General features: G+C 39.0%; 3 protein-coding genes across 7 annotated transcripts in view; 2 read left to right on the forward strand and 1 right to left on the reverse strand.

Moving 5' to 3' along the window:
- myrip (myosin VIIA and Rab interacting protein) overlaps window positions 1–6,344 on the forward strand; it is a 41,709-nt gene extending 35,365 nt beyond the window's left edge. For 2 of the 4 annotated variants that reach the window (XM_026361443.1, XM_026361444.1), the window contains 5 exons: window positions 1,235–1,426; window positions 1,549–1,710; window positions 1,951–2,046; window positions 2,216–2,276; window positions 3,528–6,344. In XM_026361443.1, coding sequence (XP_026217228.1) covers window positions 1,235–1,426; window positions 1,549–1,710; window positions 1,951–2,046; window positions 2,216–2,276; window positions 3,528–3,571 — 555 coding nt within the window. In that variant the 3' untranslated portion in view covers window positions 3,572–6,344. The remainder of the gene's footprint in view (window positions 1–1,234; window positions 1,427–1,548; window positions 1,711–1,950; window positions 2,047–2,215; window positions 2,277–3,527) is intronic. The other 2 variants (XM_026361445.1, XM_026361447.1) reach the window with 1 other exon arrangement.
- A 203-nt stretch (window positions 6,345–6,547) lies between these two features.
- On the reverse strand, window positions 6,548–8,795 carry prlh2 (prolactin releasing hormone 2). Of its 2 annotated transcripts, XM_026363691.1 has the most exons (3): window positions 8,301–8,795; window positions 7,831–8,016; window positions 6,548–6,870 (listed from the first exon to the last, which is right to left on the reverse strand). In XM_026363691.1, the coding sequence occupies exons 2-3, from the start codon at window positions 7,991–7,993 to the stop codon at window positions 6,665–6,667; spliced, it is 369 nt and encodes a 122-aa protein (XP_026219476.1). In that variant the 5' UTR covers window positions 7,994–8,016; window positions 8,301–8,795; the 3' UTR covers window positions 6,548–6,664. The 2 variants fall into 2 exon arrangements, with proteins under 2 accessions (XP_026219476.1, XP_026219477.1); XM_026363692.1 differs by lacking the exon at window positions 8,301–8,795 and having other exon boundaries at window positions 7,831–8,042.
- Window positions 8,796–10,555: 1,760 nt separating this feature from the next.
- Window positions 10,556–21,292, forward strand: shrprbck1r (sharpin and rbck1 related). Its single transcript, XM_026363340.1, has 14 exons — window positions 10,556–11,247; window positions 11,743–11,917; window positions 13,318–13,398; window positions 13,575–13,716; window positions 13,851–13,941; window positions 14,074–14,395; window positions 15,612–15,712; window positions 15,841–16,011; window positions 17,556–17,716; window positions 17,895–18,006; window positions 18,514–18,693; window positions 18,917–19,015; window positions 19,669–19,812; window positions 19,944–21,292. The coding sequence occupies exons 1-14, from the start codon at window positions 10,972–10,974 to the stop codon at window positions 20,022–20,024; spliced, it is 2,136 nt and encodes a 711-aa protein (XP_026219125.1). The 5' UTR covers window positions 10,556–10,971; the 3' UTR covers window positions 20,025–21,292.
- Window positions 21,293–21,322: the final 30 nt, after the last annotated feature.

Here is a 21,322-nt window from a genome sequence, read left to right on the forward strand (position 1 = left end):
TTGCCTCGTTTTGTTTTATTCCATCCTTCTTTTCCTGTCACCAGCTAGAACACTACCTCTCTGACTGTCTGTGTAGCTGAGAGACATCAATACCCCTCTGATCAGGCTGATCAAAGCTTCAGCCAGTGATTCAGTCATTATTGAATTACATTTCTTTTCTTGCTACCTTTTCCTTTTCTTTTTTTTTTTTTTGCTCTGGTTTCATTAATTAAGGGGAAAAGAACATCGCTTTCTATGCACATCATCTTCACCACTGTTTACTATTTACCACAGGCAGCCTAAATTTGAAAATGAGCCTAGATTTGGATAAACAAGCTGTTCCATTTAACAGAGAAAATGAAACAAAATCACATTTTTTTCTATTAGTATTTCTAAGGCATTCATAGGTCGTGAGAATAGATCCATTCCAAAATTAATAATTTCAGTCTGTGACCTTTAACAACACTTTTTTGACTACTTTGTTTGGAAACACATTCACAAAATAGGTTGATCTTTATTTAGCAAAAGCAAAATGATAAAATTGCATATACTGTATGTATATTTATGCAATAGACATACTGTAAAATCTATTTACAGTTATATTTCATTTAAAATTTGCCCCCTTTTTGAAAATTTATTCCAGATTGAATTCCTGATTCCTCGGTTGTGCATTTAAGTGCTTTCATGAGAAGATGACTTTTTGAAATTGGCTGTAGATTAAAAAGATATAAGAAAAAAGGCGTTTTTTTTTTTTAATCTGCATCTTCTTTTCACTCTTTAGAGCCTAAAAAACACAGGATTAATCACTCTACTGACTTTATCATGAAACCTTCTGCCTGCTTCCTTCTTCCTCTACTTTATTTTTTTGCCTTCTATCTCCCTTTGTCCTGCACCATAAAGGTCAAGCATGTGCAGTTCTGTGTGTTCACAAAACAACTGATTAGGCACATGGGATTGAGGTGCTGTTGGAAATACACTATTGATTTATGTCATTACACTGAATTGCTGTATGGCCTTGTTTTATCCTTAATGTGGTGTTTATAGATTTTCTATTCATGCTCTTATTTTTCCTGGTGTATTAATTCTATTTTTCTCCCATAAGCTTTCAAGAGGTTTTTCATTGATTTCACCATTTTTCATGAAAATTCAATATTTTTGCTTTTTTAAGCTGTTTTCACATGAACCCTTTCAGGATGAATAATGTTAATTACTGACAGCTGCACTGGTTTTGTGTCTGTGTGTTCTTTAAATGAAGCAGAAGTACTCAGCGGCCTCTCTCTGCAGCATCACTACAGAGGTGCTGAAGGTTTTAAATGCTACAGAGGAGCTCATTGGTGAGGCGGGAGGTGAGAACTATACTCTGTCTGAGTCCATGAGCGCTTCTCCCATCTCCAGCAGCTCTGAGACCCGCAGGCTGGATCAGAGGTTGACCAAGATTGAGGAGAATGTAAGCTAGACAGCAGCGACAGTCCAATATTTAAACCTCACTCTGAATTCCCTCTTAATACTAAAAGTAACTGGTGCATTAATTATTATAAACTGAAAACATAACTCGTTTTCTCCACGCAGGTGTACCTGGCTGCTGGTGCTGTGTATGGTCTTGAGGGAGCACTTGGGGACCTGGAGCAGTGTGCCCGCAGTATTAGCAGTGGTACCACGGACACAGAGCTGTCCTTTCTGGAGGACCAGGTGGCCACGGCAGCCGCTCAGGTCCAACAGTCCGAGCTACAGGTACTGGAGTTTTTTTCCCAAAACAACTCTGTTACACCCCAACATACAGTACTGGGGTCGTGTTCTAGCTCAATCTGAATTTTTTCAGCTAACACTTGCACACCAGGACATTGTTGGACACAGACATGTGAAGACACAACTGGTGTCTGAAAAATTTCATTTTATCTACTAACGACAACTGAACAGAGATTACAGAATTGGTGCATGAATGTTGTGAAATAAATCCTTTTCTTCTTTAAGATATCAAACATTGAGGCCAGGATATCGGCTCTGAAAACAGCTGGGTTGAACGTGGCTGTCTGCAATCGCTTCTCCAAGTACAAGCCAAAGGCTAAGGTATCTCACTGCCCTTCATGTTCCCCAACCACTCTCACACGTACCTGTAGTAATCTTAATGACCCTAAGATCACACACATTTCCCGTAGACATATCTCTCTGGGACCAAATATGATGATGGTGTATTTTATTGTTTTTGAAGTGTGTAATCCAAATTCTCTGATTGCAGCCTCAAACCCTGGACTCATCACGCCATCAAAGGAGGAAGCTTCCTGCACCTCCGCTAAAAGGTACCTAACTAGTTTATTTTGCACAAGTGAAAGTTTGTTACACAAAAATGAATACATTTCCTTTTCTCATTGACGAGGAATGATATCGTTAAAACTGTGAAGACTCAGCTGTTTTGATGTAAGTGAACACTGTCTTGCAAAGTGTGACAAGTAAAATGTCTGCTTTTTGAAAATAGATTTGAAAATGTTGTTAATTATTTATCCATTAAATTGTACCTTTGAGCACAGTCTGTTTAGCGCCTATTATTAAATTAAAGCTAAAATTAAAAAGTTGTTCAAGTTCAAGCAAAATTAGTTTTATATCAGCGAGTTTCTGTCTACGTCGACTGACACTTAACATCTACGTGAGTTGTGATAGTTAGAACAGAATCATTTCACACTTTCAGTCATGTCAGACTTGAAAATGATGTTTAGATATGGATAAATAAGGGAAAAGATGTGTGATGTTCTACCCACATATTATACATCAGTCGAGAAGTTAAGCAAAAGTAAAATGAGTGTGCTATGCTGTGCTGACTTACAGTGCTCTGCAACAATCCACCTTTACAACCACAAACACTGCTGCCTCGTATACACATGCATTGAGAGAAACAGAGAAAGCTAGAGATGGACGATGGGACAGAAACAAGGGGACACTTTTATTTACCTTCAGTTAACATCACACATTTTGAGCCGTGTCCTGAAAGAAGAGGTTGGCCGCTGAATGGATGTAGAAGTGAATACATCTGCCAGAAAGGGACTAAGTAACTAAAAAGCTCCATTAGACGTAAAGCAGCCAAATGGAAACACGCACAGTACAGAAGGATAAGGCTGTTTTATCAATCAACACGAAGTCTGTTCCTTTTCATCGTAGTGAAAGGCCTTTTTCTGTGGCGCTTTCTTTATTTTCTTTTTTTCTTCACCAGCATCCACACAATAGCTCTGATTCAGGGTGGCTTTTTCAGCATGGCTCCAAAGACAGACAGCACACCGGACAATGGGGCCAAATCACTGACCAAGACATGTAATCATATCATTGATTCCAGCTCAAGAGTGTCCCTTTTATCACTTCCATTATAGAGTATGCTCTAAATTTACAGCCAGGAAGGCATTTTAGATCAGTCAGCTGTGCTCATTTGAATTATATGTTATTGATAGTTTCTCTTTTTCTGGACAGCCCAAGCTTTTTGCATGACATTTCTTTTTAGCATGATTCTTTGCATAATGTTAGTATTTTTTGTTTTTTGTTTTTTTTTTTTTTTTGCATTTCAGAAAAGTTGGAGCCAGAGCAGCAGATGAAAGCGAATCGGCCATAGTGACGGCAGCACAATGAGTCCTTCAGGGCCATGTTAGAGCCCCAGGGACGGGGGCCCCTCTCATCCAGTGCCTTGACTTAGCGTCCGTCTCCAACTCCAGGACAAGCAGGGGCTAACACCTGCCCTTTGTGACCAAGCTCTCAGACCCTCACCCAGGCACAGTATCGTGTCAGCCAGACACCTCAAATGACTGGCTCTTTCCCTTTTTCCCCTTTTTATCCACTCTATTCTCCTCATCATGCGCATAATACTGTACTTCAAGCAAGGATTATTCTAACAGTCAGTTTATCTGCCTTAAAATCTGCAAACAATCCTCATGACCCGACTCCTAAATATCTGTACAGACATAGCAAAACTCTCTCATTTCCTTTTTCTATCTGTTTGAGTATTGTGATTTAATGTACAATGAAGATGTGAAAAGATCATTGGTGAAATTTTCTGTGATTCAGTGTCGCGAAAAGAGGCTGAGCCATGTTTTATACTGCGTCTTCTTTCTCACCAAATGGAATGGCATGATAAATCATACTGTAAGCCCCTTCAGAGCTTTCTTGAATGAATGTCAGGTTTCACTCACACAGCTATTGGATGATGATCGTCATTGGAGGATGATTGTTACCCCTTTGACGAATTAAACATTAATGCACTTACCAGGACATAGTGTTCCAAGTAAAGTTTTTGTCCTTTGCTTTTGCTAAAATTGCCAGATGGCAGTAAATGGACATGAATAAGTCATTCCAGTTGAACAGCCTAAAACAAACAGAGAATTTTTGGAAATTTGCTTTCTTAATAAGAGGTAAATGAGAAAATCCATACGTTATCATATCTATACACTAAATATAAAGAAGCTGCATTACAGCCAATTGCTGGTTAGCTTAGCACAACATAATGACTGGAAATGAGTATCAGTTAGCCCAAGTATAATTAGCCTACCTGCGCCTTTGATGCTCACTAACATGTTACAGTACGTTCATTTATTTTAAACTGCAATAACTGATTTCTTTGACCGTTTGGATCAAAGAGAAACATGTTCTGAACTCAGCATTGCCACATCACATTTTAATTTATTATGGTGAACAGCTAAACAATTAGACTATAATAAAAAATACAATTTACACTCAATATGTTTTCAGCCTTTAAACTGAGCTCACTGGCTGCAGGTATTAGCTTCATATTTAGTGTACAGACATGAGAGTGGGATGTGTAACTCTTGGAAAGAAAGCAAATGACTGTACTTTCCAAAATGTTGATTTGTTTCTTTAATACATGGCAATATTAATGATGTATTACTGGGAAAGTGCTATCTACCATTTATTTAGAAGAGAAATTGCAGAACTGGTTATTAGGTAAACCTACACTACAGCCTTAATGTAGAAGCAGTGTGCTTTTACATTGAAAAAAGAAAAAGGTTTGAATAAAACTGAATGCCAAACTCAGATTGAGCTCAACATAAACCTCCATAGGTCTGACATTCAGCTGTGGTCCGGTCCTTTTGTGAGTTCTCTCATGCAGTATTCTTCAGCTAAAAGTTGTTTTCTTCTTCTCTCTTTTCTTCATTTACTTTCAAACGTGGCCTTTTATTTGAACAAAAAGGTATTTTCATGTTTTCCCTTCACTGGGTCATGTCTGAACTTTTGTGTTGCTTTCAGAAAATCTTGTAAAGATTTTTACATAATGAAGTCTGATGGGCTATAAAACAAATGCTATGAAACCATGATTTTGTTAAAAGCAATTTATTTTTGTACTTACTGAACATTTTTATGCAATACCACTGAAATGAGTACTATTGCAAATTAAAGGCTTTATTCTCTCCTCAAAGGAGCCCTTCTCAGTCAGTACTATCAGACTGTCTCGTGTGTGGTAACTCAAAGTGCTTTTAGTGTATGCCTGCATTTACCATTTGATTTTCTGCCAGTAATGATGATGGTCAATGCTACAAAAACACAGGTGACAAAAGGCATTTTTGGAACCGCTAGTACAATTCATATTGTGTTTGTCCTCCTTAAACACTAGATTTGAGAATACTGCCTTTCATTTTTTGGGTTCTCGCACTTTTATTCTGTCACCACTTTCATTAGTTAGAATATGAGTTAGCCATGTTTGCTTTGGCTACAGCTTAAGAGCAGGGTTGGACTTCACATTAGACAGCTTGAAGTGAGAGGTGTGACGATCTTATATGAAGGCTCTGCGACCTTTTCATCCCAGCCTTTCGCATCTCTGGTTTTGCACAGTGAGCCCGTACTCTTGTCAACTTTGTTCTACCGGTATCGATGTATAAAAGCATGTTTATGGTTTTATCAATTTGATGTAAACTTTTGTCATGAGAAGCACAGCTACAAGGGTCCAATCATCAGTATCCTGTATTTTTCTAATGTAAAATATATATATCCCATGACAGAATTTGTTAGTATATGTATATGTGTGTGAAAAGATTGATATGATATAGAATAATGTGTGTATTGCCCAATCATAGTTGATCAATCTTTCAGTGTTGTGTGCAAGAGTGTATAATTGTCACGAGTTGTAAGGCTGGATTCACACAATAAGTCTAACATGCTACTGTAACTGTGACCAGAAATTATAAGACTGGCACAGCAAAAAAAAAAACAAAACTATATAACTTTTGTTCCTCTTCAAATCCAGTGTGAATGACTATGACGAGGTCCACTGTGCACAGCTCTACAGGTGGGCCTTTCACTTTTATGTGCAATTGTTTGTTGCAATCCATATGACATGTTGGGGAAAATATTAACAAGCAAAAAATTCAGATTCTCTATGTGCCACAGTACTCTGAGAAAAAAAAGTATTACAAAATGAATAAACTTTGCAAACTTAAAAAGCTCTGTTTTGAAAGGCATTTTTGTTTTGAGCAAGAACGAGAGTCAGCACACATTTAATCACCACATCCTTATTTATTAATCAATATAGAATATGTTTTTTATGTACAGATACAGTTAGAGATGGATTTTATTAAGGATCTTATGAGCCAAGGCCTCATAACAGACACCAGAGAGAAATACAGTTGAGAGCTAGAGTGAAAGAGTAAATAACCTTCAGATAAAAAAAAAACAAAAAAACAAAGACACTGAGATGTCATCATGGTAACCAATCCCCGTCCTCCCCGTCCAGCACTTTCCCAAGGTTTTCCTTGTTTCTGAGGCTGTTGAGGAGCAGCTCCACCATCCTGACGACAGGCTGCATACCCCTGCTGCCCAGAGCCTCCACGGTGCTCTGCCTCTTCCCAAAGCGTCCAATGGGTCTCACCCCGCGTCCCACGTACCAGAATGGGTCTATCTCCGGACCTGACCACCAAACAAGAACATCAAGATGTTCAAGCACGTCTTTAATATTACCAGCTCTGTCTGAGACTAGAATTAATGTAAGGGACAATCTTGGTGCACACTCAATGGTGAAAATGAGAAAACCAAAATAAAGGAATGATCATAAGTACAAGACCAAAATTAAATGATTTTATTATGATTTTATTTATTAGGTTGACGCTGTGTAAAATGAAAAAAATACATTTTAACATGAGATTCCATGACTAATTTCTCCATTTATTATTTCATTATCCATTTTAATGACAGATACTGAAGCAGTGCTCACCAGACCATTTTGTGCCATTCAAGCTATCTTTGAGGTTTTTCACTGCAATGTGCACAGTAGGCTACATAAAGGGATCAAATATACTGTAATACTAAGCAATAAAATAGAATTGTAAAGTATATGGAAAGGGTCATAGTAAAGTGAAATCTAGGAGAAGTCAAATCATACACATACAGCCCTGTATTTAAGTATATTTACATATATATTATATTGGCAAATTGATAATGACGATGTTTAACCATGCAATGTTGTGAATTGTGACGATATACAAGAGATTAAACGATAAGATACATTATTGATAAATTGTGGGCTGTACCTGACACATGCCCTTATTTTGAGTTTAAGTATTTGTCTTTAAAAACTATTAACGTTAACATGCACTACATGTGTATGAGTGGGTTTATAACTTACTGACAACATAACTCAATTCTGGTAGTAGTTTAAGTAAGTACATTTACTCCGCATGAAAATATATATACAAAGAATAACTGGAAATAATAGATGAGCGAAAGTGAGAGAAAGTCGTCCTCAACTATGCATCCAACAGACACAGATTACACAGCAGTCCTCTTCTTGCCTCTCTACATTTTCCCTGACCAACTTCAAAATCCAGTAAACAAAAATAAACATGTCACGATACCAAAATAAAGTCTTACTTCTGTTGTCGACGTTGTGGACAATGTGGAAGTCGTGCTCCACCGTGGTGCTGTGAGCGCTGCTGAAGCTGCAGGAGAGGAGGAGGAGCAGCGCCAGAGCTGCGGGCAGCCAGCGGTTCGTCAGGACGCAGCGCCGGACATCAGCCGCTCTCCCGGGTAGCATCCTGCGTGGAGTCGCTCAAGGCACTAGAGAGCACAGGGTCGCAGTTAGAGGTAGAAATATCTTTCACTGAGATAAAATATTTATAGAATTATATGGAAATTGTATATATTATTTTAAGTCTGTAAAAACATACCGGGACTACATTGTAATTTGTCATCCTATTAAAATTGTGGTCACACAGTTTTTAATGTTAGAGTTTGCACTACCCTTCCTGATATCTCCAGATATAAAATAATAATAATAAACATGTAACCTATAGTACCTGATGGTAGTCTATGTAATCCAATCCAAAATAACAGCTTCTTACCCGCAACTTTGGTAACAGGCTTGGGTCAGTTGAAGGAGGACTGAAGTCGTTGTTGTTTAGCAGGTGTGCTCCACCTTATATATCCAGGCTGGCCAGGAGGTTGTTGGATGATGAATCAAGAACGTCAGTCACACACAGTGATCCCAGACTGCAGGATGCATCACTCCCCCCTCTCCTCCTTCCAACCTCTTAAACCCCCTCATTCCTTTGAGAAAGCAGGTCTGCTTTTGGAATTTCCCTGATGTCTGTCACGTAGCAGAGCAGTCCATCAGCCAGTCAATGACATGTGGACGACTTTAAATTAATGAACATGGGGAGACCCACCAGCTCAAGTTTGTCTGTCGCACAGTGATCCAGAACTGGTGGGTGTTTTTGATGAACCTTTCATCAATCAGCTTGATCACAAGTTACGAGGCAGGACACAGTCAGCTACTGCAGAAGCCTCCATGTATTCTTGAACACACTGCTTTATAACCAGAAACTAATAGTTAGGAACTTTCTTGATAACAAACAGCTTCAAAAACAAAGATTATAAATACAAACGGCTCACCTGCTGTGGCTTTTCTGTTTTCTGTTTGAAGTTTTTATAACACATTGACCTTAGCTGATACTGAATGTTATATATCCAGCATGTGCATATGAATTTATGCCATGTCCTTTGTACTTGCCAATAATACATATATAATGAATCCCTAATGTTAATGTCCTGTGTTGCACATATGCCAATGGGTGTACACATGTGTCCAAGTGTGTACGGTCCAGGTGTGTATGCATGTGCACACAGTTTCACCTTGCGGCAGCACTGAGATCATAAGCATGAGTATGGCTGCAGTAATGAGAATATAACAACCTGAGGATGTGAAAACTGTAAATAATGAAGCAAATTTGTCACAGGCAGGTGTGAAAGGCTTGGTGCTGTCCAGGAGATGCATTCAGGAACAATTTATCTGGCCCTGCTTGGGTTAATGAATGAATAAATGCATTTTCGAGACAAATTAAGCTAAAAAGAGCAGGGAAAAAAAGATTTCTGACCTATGAGATCATTTGGTTTCTCACTCCACCACCATGCACATTTTATAAAACATAGACATATTATATATTATTAGTGTAACTGATCAAAGCATGTGCTGTGCAATAGCTCTTAAAGTGTTTTTTTTTTTTTATCCAGATATTTACCATTGTACCTTTTCTGCCATGCCTGCCAGACATGTCTATACATAGAACTCATCATAGAGATAAATTTATAGTGTAGGAATAATGGACGAGTAACTGAGGAAGTCCTGCTTGTAGAATGATTAACAGCCTGACCTACGTCAGCTTTGTGGTCTAAATCACTGCCCTGTTGTGCTACAGTATATTTTGTTAATTGCTCCACAGTGCGTGACCTATGGAGTGTGTAGGCCGGGACATTAATTTACCATGTTTGGTTTGCCCTATTTTTAAAATAAGGCCTCAATTGGCAAGTCAATGTAGTAATTTCATTGAAGAACCTTCTTGTTTCATTCAGAACAAAAGGCATCTAGATAGCAGTTTTATTTGTTCTTCAAAGATGTATATCTCACACATATATATATATATATATATATATATATATATATATATATATATATACAAAACTCAAATCTGAGTAGTTACAAGAACAGAAACAGTTTTGCTTTACAATGCTTTACAATTTAATGAACAAATTGATGTTAAATTCTTGAGGGAAACTATCAAACTGAGGGTGGTGATTCCAGTCTGAACCTAATCTCTGTGAAATAAAGGCCCCAAGTCAGCGTTGATGGAAACTACACTGAACTTCAACATTGATGTTTTGATCTCATATTATTACATAGTTGAAAAGATAATAAATTCAGTTTAAATGCCTTTATGCATGCAGGCTTACATATCAGTGAACACGTTCTGACAACAACAGGTCAAACGGAAAAAGGTGAAAATGTCATTCAGGAACTTTTCCTGATATGCCATTAGTTTGTGTCACAGATGACACAGCCAAACAAGTAAAGAGTATACTTAGTATGGGACGTTTTGCTGCCCCTTTGTGGTCAAATGTTTGTACAAACTCATTTTGTACATAAACCTATACAGCCTCTACTGCACTGGATTGAAACCACAGGCATTAAACATTAATCTGAGGCGTGGGCAGAGGATCTTAAATAAATAATACGAATATTAAGCCAACCTAGCAGGTCTGTCCTGCTTCTAATAAAAGCAACAACCTTCATGAATATTGAAATAGCGTACGTCACTGTACAAGTCACGCGTGCGCAGTAGGGACAGAGCGCATACGCAATAACAAAACATGAGCGCGACTCAGTGAAACTATCTCAACAAGCTCGGATCCAGCGCCGCAGACAGGACAGTGTCGCTGCTCCGCAGCTTTAAAAGGGCACTTCATCTTATCTGAGGTCGCAGCTTTAGTGACAACGCAGAAGACGTGAAAAGAGAAGTGAAACCTCCAGCTCGGACTAGTTTCAAACTGTTGACAGACTTCCTGCCGTCAGGGAGACGTTCAGTAGACGAGCGGCGATGAGTTTCATCAGCCGGCTGCGATGTGAGAAACACCGCTGAGAGATACTGGAAGCAGCGGCGGGGACAGCGCGGGACGGCGGGTCAACAAGCCAGCGGAGCCGGCGGGGGTGTTTTCTGGCTACATGAGTGTGGTGGCAGGATGTCGCTGAGTTCAGGCGGTTGGACTCACGCCCCGGGCTGCACGCCGGACCAGCCCGCCGCCCTCCCCGCTCACTACGGGGCCTCGCCGCCACCACTCGGCTGCCACACGGTCCTCATGTCGGTCCGGGTGTCGGTGTGCCATTCTGGGATTCGGCCGCTGTGTCTTCCGGGAGCAGCTGATGAGTCACTCCGCCTGCAGCTCAGCATGGACCCGGGGAAATCCGGGGAATTCCGGCTGTCGCTGCAGGACAGCAGCGGGACTGGCCGGAGCATGGTGGGTTGACAGCAGCAAGACAGGCTGTAGTAAGAAGGCTGGTGGTCCAAAGGTTTTCCTTAAAGTACGTGGGGTGTAATATGGTGTAATAAAACCAAGTGGAACCACCACCGGGTTCTGGCTTGTGATCAGGGCTGGCCTAACCTGCCAGGGGGCCCTAAGGAAAAACACTTATCGTGGGCTCCAATTGATCCTTAACACTTTACAGGCCTTATGTAGACCTCTGCCATGTTTACAAACCAGTCAGAGGCTGCTCATATCAACAAACTTATCACACAATACTATCAGTAATAACACTGAATACCCATGAATAACAGTCAATTTAGTTTATTATACTATAATAGAATATTACAATAATATTTTTACAGGTGAATGCACACGCCTGTAGTGACGCATATAATTGCCTTTTTGGTATAACGCTATGATCCATTTACCTTATTGCTTTCTTCCTACCTTATCTGCTATCATTCTTCTTTTCTCTTACTTTTCTTGCAGACCATCACTGAGTTTGATTTGAGGACTGTAAACTATGAAGTCAAGTCACCAAAGTGTCATGAGCTGAGCTTGGTAGCCCCTCCACATGAACGCATCAGCTTCAACTTCCGCTCTGAGAAGGAGGCCCAAGAGTGGGCTACTGTGGTTATGTCGTCATTGAGAGAAGCACACAGAGGTCAGTCACCCATCTTATCCAAAACACATTTCCTGAGGAGGGGCAGGGAAGAGACTGACTCATTTCTTGCATCAGGGTCATGTGAGCACTGTTCATTTACTTGAACAAATGAGCTTTTCACTGAGCCATGGTTGCTTGTAAACATAACCACCGTCAATCCCAACCACTGTAATTAAGCTTAATTTCTTGGCTTGAGAGGGAATTTCAATAATATGTACATGTAAGTAATGTTAAAGAAAAGACAGGTGAAAGATAGAGAAAACTTTAAATACAATGAAGATATACAGTACAGTCACTGGTCACTTTATTATCTACTCCTGTAAAATCTAATGCAATCCAATTCAGCGGATAGCTTACCAATACACAATCCAGCTATATGTTTATTGCATTATTATACATACTGGACTGCACAAGAGGTGTTTATGATGTTTTGGCCACTTTACTTACATAAATTAGTGAGGCACAACAATAGAAACAGCTCTTAATATAAAACTATGACCTCAAACCTGTACTAAAATTATCGGTTTCAACAGAAACTGAGAAATTATAACCTTTTAAAATTAGAATTCATGGCAGAGCTGCTGTATTGGATTATTACAGTACCTAATAAAGTAGCCATTGAGTGTGTCTGGACAATGATTAACCTGGCAATAATAAACCAGCTTATGTAACCACTTTGGGTTGACATCATAATACAGATGAGTTACAAGTGAAAGGAGAAACCCGGAATGATTGAAGTGTGGTGATGTGGACAGTGAGGTGATCTGGTGGTTCTGTTCATCTGTTTTCATACACAAGTGTGCACTTTACAGCTATGAATGGCTGTGGAAGAGAGCTGCTGGAGCTGTAACACAAACCCAGCGCTATCTTAATATAGCTGAAAGCACTGCTTTAAGAACCTTCCCTGGGAATCTCCCTTTGTAAGCCAACCAGGCCTAACCAGCTGGGACCTTTAGGAAAGAGACATGGGAGATTCTTTTCTTTCTGAGACCTGGAGTGTTTTTTATGTGTCTGACATTCAAACTGAGAGTAACAAGTAGAACAAAAAATGTACAAAACAGCATAATAAGTAGCAAAATTCAGATTTAGATACAGTAGATGAGATAAGGTCCCTGGGTGACCATGAAGAGACAGCTTAGTTTTACCCTACTGATGATCTGCTGTTGCAATAACTCCTTCAGATAGTTAATTCAGTGTCACAACAGACATCAACCTTGTTCATGGTGTTCTACTCAAAACTAATTGTTACAGATTACAGACTGGAGATAGTGATAGAACACAGTTTAACAACAGATATTGTCCATTGTAGAATAGGAAAAAGTTGAATGTTTATTGCAGGTCCTTCTGTTTTTTATCTACACTAAAGTCTTTATCTGCTTTTCAACATTTTTAATTTCTAGCCACCCCTCCTCAGCATGATGGCCTACAACAGCCCCTGGATGGTCTTCATCTTCAGAACACGTTATCCTTGCAACGAACGGGTGTGTACACTGAAAATCTTTCATTTAATTATCATCTTAGTTCACTGAATTATTATTTGCGCCGTAGAGGCTGCTTGGAGGTATGGAAACAACCTCTGTTCATGCTTGACTTGCTTGCTGTATGTTTGCTTGCCAGTGTTTTCTTATTCATGTCTCATGTATGTATGCATCTGTAGAGGACACCTGCATAGAGTTGACCCGTGCCATAGAAGCAGGTGACATGCAATCTGCTTCTTTCTTTGCTGCCACGCTCGCCAGACAACGTGCTGCGCTCAAGATCCAGCCCTCTGCCAGAGACTATGAAGACACTGAAATCAAGTAGGAACATGGTTATTAAAAATTATATTTGACATTTCAAAACATTGTTGATTGGTGGTGATTTGCTTAAGAAATGTGATATTAAATATGGTATAGAATTTGTCTAATAGCTTCTGTTTCATTTTATGTTACAGTTTGGCTGTTGTAGTTGAAGATTCTTCCTCAACTTGTTGTGTAACTGTGAAAGTTTTCCAGCAAATGACTACTGCAGCACTGAAACAGCAAGTTAGTCTAAAGTCTAAGCCTTGTCTTCTTTCCTGTTACAGTATCATTATTTTGCCTGTTAATACTGTATTTCTCTCTTTTGCTGACATTCTCATTTGCTCATTTGCACTTCTTTTTCTATTACCTTCTCAGATGTTTCTAGAGTACGGCTTTCACCCATGGGTTCAGCGATGGGTGATTGGCCAGTGCCTGTGCACTGACCAGCGCACTCTGGCCTCATATGGTGTTCGGCAGGATGGTGACACAGCTTTCTTGTACCTCCTGTCAGCACGTCATGCTCGCTTGACGCTCCAAGTCCTCCAGCAGGACCAGGAGAGCGCCCTTCTCCTCAGTCCTACATCACTGTCGCTCCCCACCCCTCAACTCACTGCTACCTCTGCAAACAGCTCCACACCTCAGGACCGGAGACCTTACACCACTCTGCCTCCTAGACTCCACATCAGCAGCAACACTGGTGAGTGATGGGATTAATAGGTGGGTTTGTAACACTTGTTTATGTCACTGCTTTAATTTTCAATTTCAAAGAGCACATATGAGATTAGACCTGTTTCGAACAACACATATATTTTAAGGAAAAGATAATACAGTTTCATCTTATACGTAATTATGGTGATAAACAAATAAATACATTTTAATTAAGCAGAAAAATGTATTAGAAGTCCTCTGAAAATGTTTCCATTCTTAGTTATAATTTTTGTTGTACAGTTGGCATTTGGGATTTAGTTAGTGGAAATTTGTCCAATCTATTCAGAGCGACACCACAGTCCTTTTAGTTACCAGTAATATCATAAACAGTTTAATTCCACTAAAGTAAAAATAAGTAGATAACTACCCCCTGTAAGTTGTCACTTATGGCTGTAGCTGAACCTTGTGTTGTTGACACAGATAAAACAGAACAGTAATGACAGTAATAACTGTAACAATAGATCAATTTATATGTGTTTGGCCATGTATTATATTCATGCTAAAAACTCTCAACATAAAGTATTGCTTTTAGCAATGCAGCTCTACACACCTATTTCTAATGGATTTTTTTTTATAGAAAGTTTTGTGGATTGTGACAAAAGGTGTATCTCAAGTTTCTTATAACTGCAGTTGTTTCCCTCACTTGCAAGTAAGGGCAATTTGTTATTAGAGGCCTGTGTCCTTTCCTTTAAACCATTATCTATAGTAACATCTATTTCTGATAATAGTGTCAGGCTTTAGAGTGATGTGGTTATGTTTGGAGTTTACATATACATATACTCTATGTCAAATATTTCAATAATTAGACCGCTCACTTGCCACCATTAGCACAGCTTGTTTTTATTTTCATTGTATCTATATGTTTGAATATGTTTCAACTATTGACTGTTCACCTGACAAATATCTGAACATCTATTTTTGCTCATGAGGTGCTCATACCAGTCAGGCCAGTTTTGTAATTGTTCTTTAGTTCCTGCAGGGTGCATAGGATTTAATAGGCTCAGTCTGTGCATCTGCCCTTACTGGTATTCTGCTTTTAAATGCATTATTAAGCAGCCTAATCCAGGCTATGGTTATACAGTTTTGTTTTGTAGGATAAAGTTTTGTAGAACGGATTTATTCAACCAAAGCAACGACTTCTCGGTTAAATGTGTAAAGATGTTATTTTTTGCTTATTGCCTCAAGTTTTGTGTTCAATGTTTCAGGTGGGTCAGAGCAAGGAAGCATCAGTGAGCTCAAAGATCTCATCAACCTAGAGATGCCACAACTCAATAAAGCACTGTGCCCCAAGACAGCCTCCACCCAGGTAATGCACAGCAGCATTTATGGTGGTAACCCAATGTTAGAAATTGTTAGTACTCGTAATAAAATGTGCCATTTCAAATAAAAAAGGTCAATAAGGTGATTGAATAAAAGTGCTAATCTGTGTTTTAGGGTTGGTCATGCCCGTCTTGCACTTACATTAACAAACCAACTCGGCCCGGCTGTGAGATTTGCAGTACAAATCGCCCTGACAGCTATGTCATCCCTGATGGATACCGACCTGATGCACTGGAGCTCAGACGGATCCAACAGGAGAAGGAGGCTATCAGACAATACCAGAAGGTAGGAAAATGCTCTCACTGAACATACTGTGCACCCACAGGCTTACATGTACAATCATACATCTATATGCATGCAACACGAGTTTGCTTCATCCATATATATATATATATATATATATATATATATATATATATATATATATATATATATATATAAAGTATATAAAAAGTGTATATATATATATATATATATATATATATAGGTATATAGAAATAATAATTTGCAAATAGCAAAATGGGACTCTAAATTGGGCAAAACATGAAATTAATTAATAAGAAGAGGGAAGTATGAAATTGATTCAAAGCTGACAATTCAAACTTGCAGGCTCTCTCAGGTTGACTCTCTTCTCTTCTGTCTCTGTTTCTTTGAAGGAGAAAGGGAGAAGAGAGGTGCTGAGGAGTGCTGGAACTCAAAACAACTCACTCCTGTTTAACCTGGACCAGGACTACTGAACACACACAGATACACATGCTTTGTGTTTATTTTTAATAATAATAATTATAATAATAATAATTATAATAATTATTATTATTATTATTATTATTATTATTATTATTATTATTATTATTTATATCTGAATAATCCCCTTGGGGAGATTCCTTGTGGACAGGTGCTCCCTTTGAGCCCCTAAGGGTCTGGGGTTCAGTGTCTTGTTCATTTATATTTTATTCACAGTTTGACAGTGTAGCACCGTTTTTGTTGCACTCCATAAGACTCTCACTATTTGATAACATGATGAAGCACAAGCCCAAGTTTGTATGCACATCTACATATATGCTTGAATTGACAGCATATGACTTTGTTATTTTTGTCATGAGTTGAATGTAGGTTAAAAAACTAATTTGAAATGCACTGGCACCAGTGAAACCTTTTTAGCCTTATTTTTGCCTAGTATTGGCAAAATAAGCACTATAGATGGTGGTACAGGTACGTCATGTGCTCCACTGTTTTGTCTGATATGCTACAGTAGAGACACTGTAGGAGAACAGTTGAATTTACATTTGATGAAAATGTGCAAATATAGCTGTGGTAACCATCCTGTACTTCAGAGGCCATTGTTGACCTTTAATCTGACAAACATGGATTTTTTTTTGTTGTTAAATAAACAAATTGCTATGGACAATAATTATCAATCATGCTGTAATGACAAAACTGCAAATGATGTATTCTCTTTGTATTGACCATCTAGCTGTATCATCATAATCACTGCTGACTTGTAACATTGAGTGGATTTTTAATGAACTCAGAACGTGGGCAGTGGTTGCCACTAAATTGAATGTATTACCCTGTTTGTTAATTTTGCACTTGTATATACTCTTCGAAACATAGAAAAATAAAATGTTTATCGATAAAGTGTGTCTGTGCATGTGTAACCATGCCTGTACATATGTGTGCGAGGGAGAGAGAGAGAGAGGGAGACATTGTAATTTTAGCCTGTGATAGTTATGCAATACCAATTTAGATTTTTTTTATAAACAAAAACTGAACAGAAGTAATTTGGGTAATATGTATAACCCTCTCAAAAATTTCACCCCTCATCTCAGGCAAGGGAAGAGGAGCGCAAGGAGAATTTTGCTCGGCTGGTGATGATGGATGGCCAAGACCTGGTGCCTAACCCAGAGCCTGTGGACTGTAAGATATGCTATGTGGACTTGCAGCCAGGAGAGGGTGTCCTGCTGAGGGAGTGTCTCCACTGTTTTTGCAGGTAATACTCAGAACTGGTGAAGAATTAATGTTATGTCAAGGGCGAGGCGGGATTAGAGAAAGAAACGTGTAGCATAGAAAGTCCTCAGTGTTTCTACTCATAGGGTAGGAAATTAGTTGGATTTTTTTTCACATGTGCTTCTCATTATTCTGACTTTTCCATGTCTGTATTTGCCCAGAGAGTGCTTGCGCTCGGTCATCATGCTGAGTGAGGAGCCTGAGGTGTCCTGTCCATACAGAGATGACACATATTCCTGTACCTGCTCCCTGCAGGAGCGGGAGATCAGAGCTGTGAGTTTCACCAATAAATATTTAGTGTTCTCATACACCAGTACTTACAGGTGTATTAGAAGTTAGTAAAAGCATCAGCATCCTAAGAAGAAAACACTCAACACTTGTATAACCAGCTGAGAAGCTAGAGCGAATGCTGCTTGTTCTCAGTGCAGTATTTGGTTTCTTTCCCTGTGAACAGCCGTTAGCTGCTCCAGCTGTGGTGGAGTAACGGTTAGCTGGGTTCTCCATATAACCACAACTGAAACTGAATATTGAAATCGCAGCTAATCAAGCTGCTTGAAATAAAATATTTGCCCTAAAAAAACTAGCTAGTGTGGAGTAGAGTGTGTATACTTTGGCACGACCTGTGATTTGTGTATAGTAAGTATAAACTCCTGATCATCTGAATTCATATTTAGGTGCTGTTGTGTCACCCTGATATTTGTAACTATGATTATAATATGTAACTTGCATTACTAGCTCTAACTATTTCTGTCCCTTTTTCTTCCCCTTTCTGCTTAACAGCTGGTGCCAGCAGAGGAGTATGAGCGCTGGCTGCAGAGAGGTCTGTCAGTGGCAGAGTCTCGATGTGAGGGCAGCTATCACTGTGCTACTCCAGACTGTGCAGGCTGGTGTGTGTATGAGGACATAGTCAATGTCTTCCACTGTCCTGTCTGTGGGAAACACAACTGCCTGATTTGCAAGGTATGGTATTCACATGATTCACAGCAAATGATGATTTTATCCAGTGCTTTATGCTGGCTATAACTGGGCCTAAAGCATGCACTAATCATTTGGTCAAAGATAATAAGTTCTTTGAAAGAAGCAAGGGAAACTACACAGCTGAAAGAAGTCATGTTACTAATTGATGTGATGACCTCATGTTAACTGCTGTTTAAGGAAACAAATGCTTTTCTGTTCTCCCCAGTCTATCCATGAGGGAATGAACTGTAAACAATACCAGGATGATCTTGCAGCCCGTGCTATAAATGACTCTGCCGCAAGGAGGACAACCCATCTACTCAAGGTGAGCTGTAAAAATAAAAGAAAAAGAAAAAAAATCTATATATATACTATATATACTATATATACTACTGCTACTACTAATACTACTATTGTTATTATCAGTTACAAGGAGTTTAGCACAAATGTACTAAAAGTCCTGCATTGAAAATGTTTACTGTATGATTTTACTGTTGAAGTGGGTGGAAGTGGATCTTTTGAACTGTTTTCTAAACTATGTTTCCAACTGCAACTAATGCTTATTGTCATTAAGAACTAATCTTCTTATGGGTGGCATGGTTGTGTAGTAGTTTGCACTGCTACCTCACAGAAAGAAGAGCCCAGGCTCAAATCCACAGGTCCCAGTCAGGTGCTTTTCTGCGTGGAGTTTCTAGGTTCTCTCCCATGATCCAAAGATTACAAAGTCTGCCATGTTAATACTGCCTGAGAACACTGACTACTGTGGCAAACTAGTGATCATCAATCGGTGTTAGGCAGGAAGCTAACGATCCTTCCAGTTCTCCATGCTATGACTAGCCAGTCCATGTGTAAATGTAGAAATACAGTATACATTGTATCATGTTACAATCCAGAGATGGAGTTTGTGTTTGAAGTGCTTACAGATCAAACAGAAGCTGGCACCTACCTTTTCCATACTCTTCGCTTTCTCACAAACAGACTCTAGTGCAGTCAGGAGAGGCAATGCACTGCCCCCAGTGCAGCATCATTGTGCAGAAGAGGGATGGATGTGATTGGTTGCGTTGCACTGTCTGTCACACTGAGATCTGTTGGGTAACCAGGGGGCCCCGCTGGGGTCCACGGGTAAGAAATATTCCCTTTTTTTGCTCATTGCATTTTTTTTTTATATGAATGTTCTTTCTGGAGTTTTAGTTTTTATTTAATTATTAGTTACCATTCAAAAAGGCTGTAAATCCTCCTTTTTGCTTTCCAAGGGTCCTGGAGACACCAGTGGGGGTTGTCGCTGCAACATCAACAATCAGAAATGCCATCCTAAATGTCAAAACTGCCACTGAGCATCTCCAGATTGCTCAAGTTGAAGAAAAGAGAGAGATTAAACCTGAAATCAACTGTTCTCTAACACAGGAAAGCTGTGATTAAGGTGTTGTAAGGTGGTATATTTAAGTTAAAACTGACTGTGCAGGATGTTACAACTGGAAACATTCTCAGCAAATACTCTTAATCATCACTTACTGCAAAAAAAACCTCTGCCTTTGGCTTCAGTGTAACCTGAACGACAAGCGTAACATGTTGACATTTGGCTTGGCTTCTCAACGACAAGGAAATAAAAGCTGTGTGATTTTAGATAATTCAGTGTTCAGCATAAATGTAATTATTACATCTGACTGTGGTAACTGAGGTTAGATGTAGCTGGGAAAGAGTATTAACTTGTTTGTGTGGTGCCTTTTTGAAATGATTGCACTGCGAATGTAGCAATATAGACCTGTTGTTTTCTGTTTTGACAGTGTGCAGGCTGCATTACATTAAACTGAAGTGACCTTATTTTTGTGCACAAAAGTTGTAACACAGTGTTTATGATGACATTTTTCTGGGAAAAGCAATGAAGTATTCTTGAAATGCAATTTTCTGCATATAGATCAAGATCGAGAAAAAGTATATTGGGTTATATAGTTGGTATATTTTTGTGTCTGGGTGATAATGCATGTGTCTTGTTACCAAAGAGGTTTGCAACTAGTATGATTGTGATTTTTTAGTCTGATTCTGGTTTGTTTGTTTAATCAGACTCCATTCTGTTTATTATTCACGTTTCTGGATTTGACAAGCAGTGCAGCTCTCTCCAGGGGTACATAGGTCACTACTGCACTGCTGTCCAGCTGAATATTGAATGATGACATCATCAATGAATGGCACAGTGCATTGATTAACATTTAGTCATTGCAAAACGTCAACGTTTTCTGTAAGAGAAGGCTAATTTAACCATATTTTGTTGCTGAGTTCTTACTCCCGTTAAGGAATTCAAATATGATGGGGTTCACTGGGTGATATATTAAGGTTTGACATGTTTTAATAGTATGTGAAAGTAAGCTTTGTATCTGTGCTAGTATTTGGTAAACTGTTTAATTCATATGTGTACATATTTGTTGTTCAAAAAAAGTAATGTAACCTACTTGATTTTAACCAGCATAAGAGTGGCCCTCAACCACACTACTGCCCCTTTACTGACAAGCCATAAATAAGTCTTCACTGTTTCCTCTGTTCCAATATCAGCACTGTGTTGCTAAACCACTGTGCCTTAATTATCAATAAATAGCCTTTAGACTGACTGATTGTGTGTGTTATGGATCTATGGTTG

The sequence above is a fragment of the Anabas testudineus genome, chromosome 2 (assembly GCF_900324465.2).
Source record: "Anabas testudineus chromosome 2, fAnaTes1.2, whole genome shotgun sequence".
Taxonomy (NCBI): domain Eukaryota; kingdom Metazoa; phylum Chordata; class Actinopteri; order Anabantiformes; family Anabantidae; genus Anabas; species Anabas testudineus.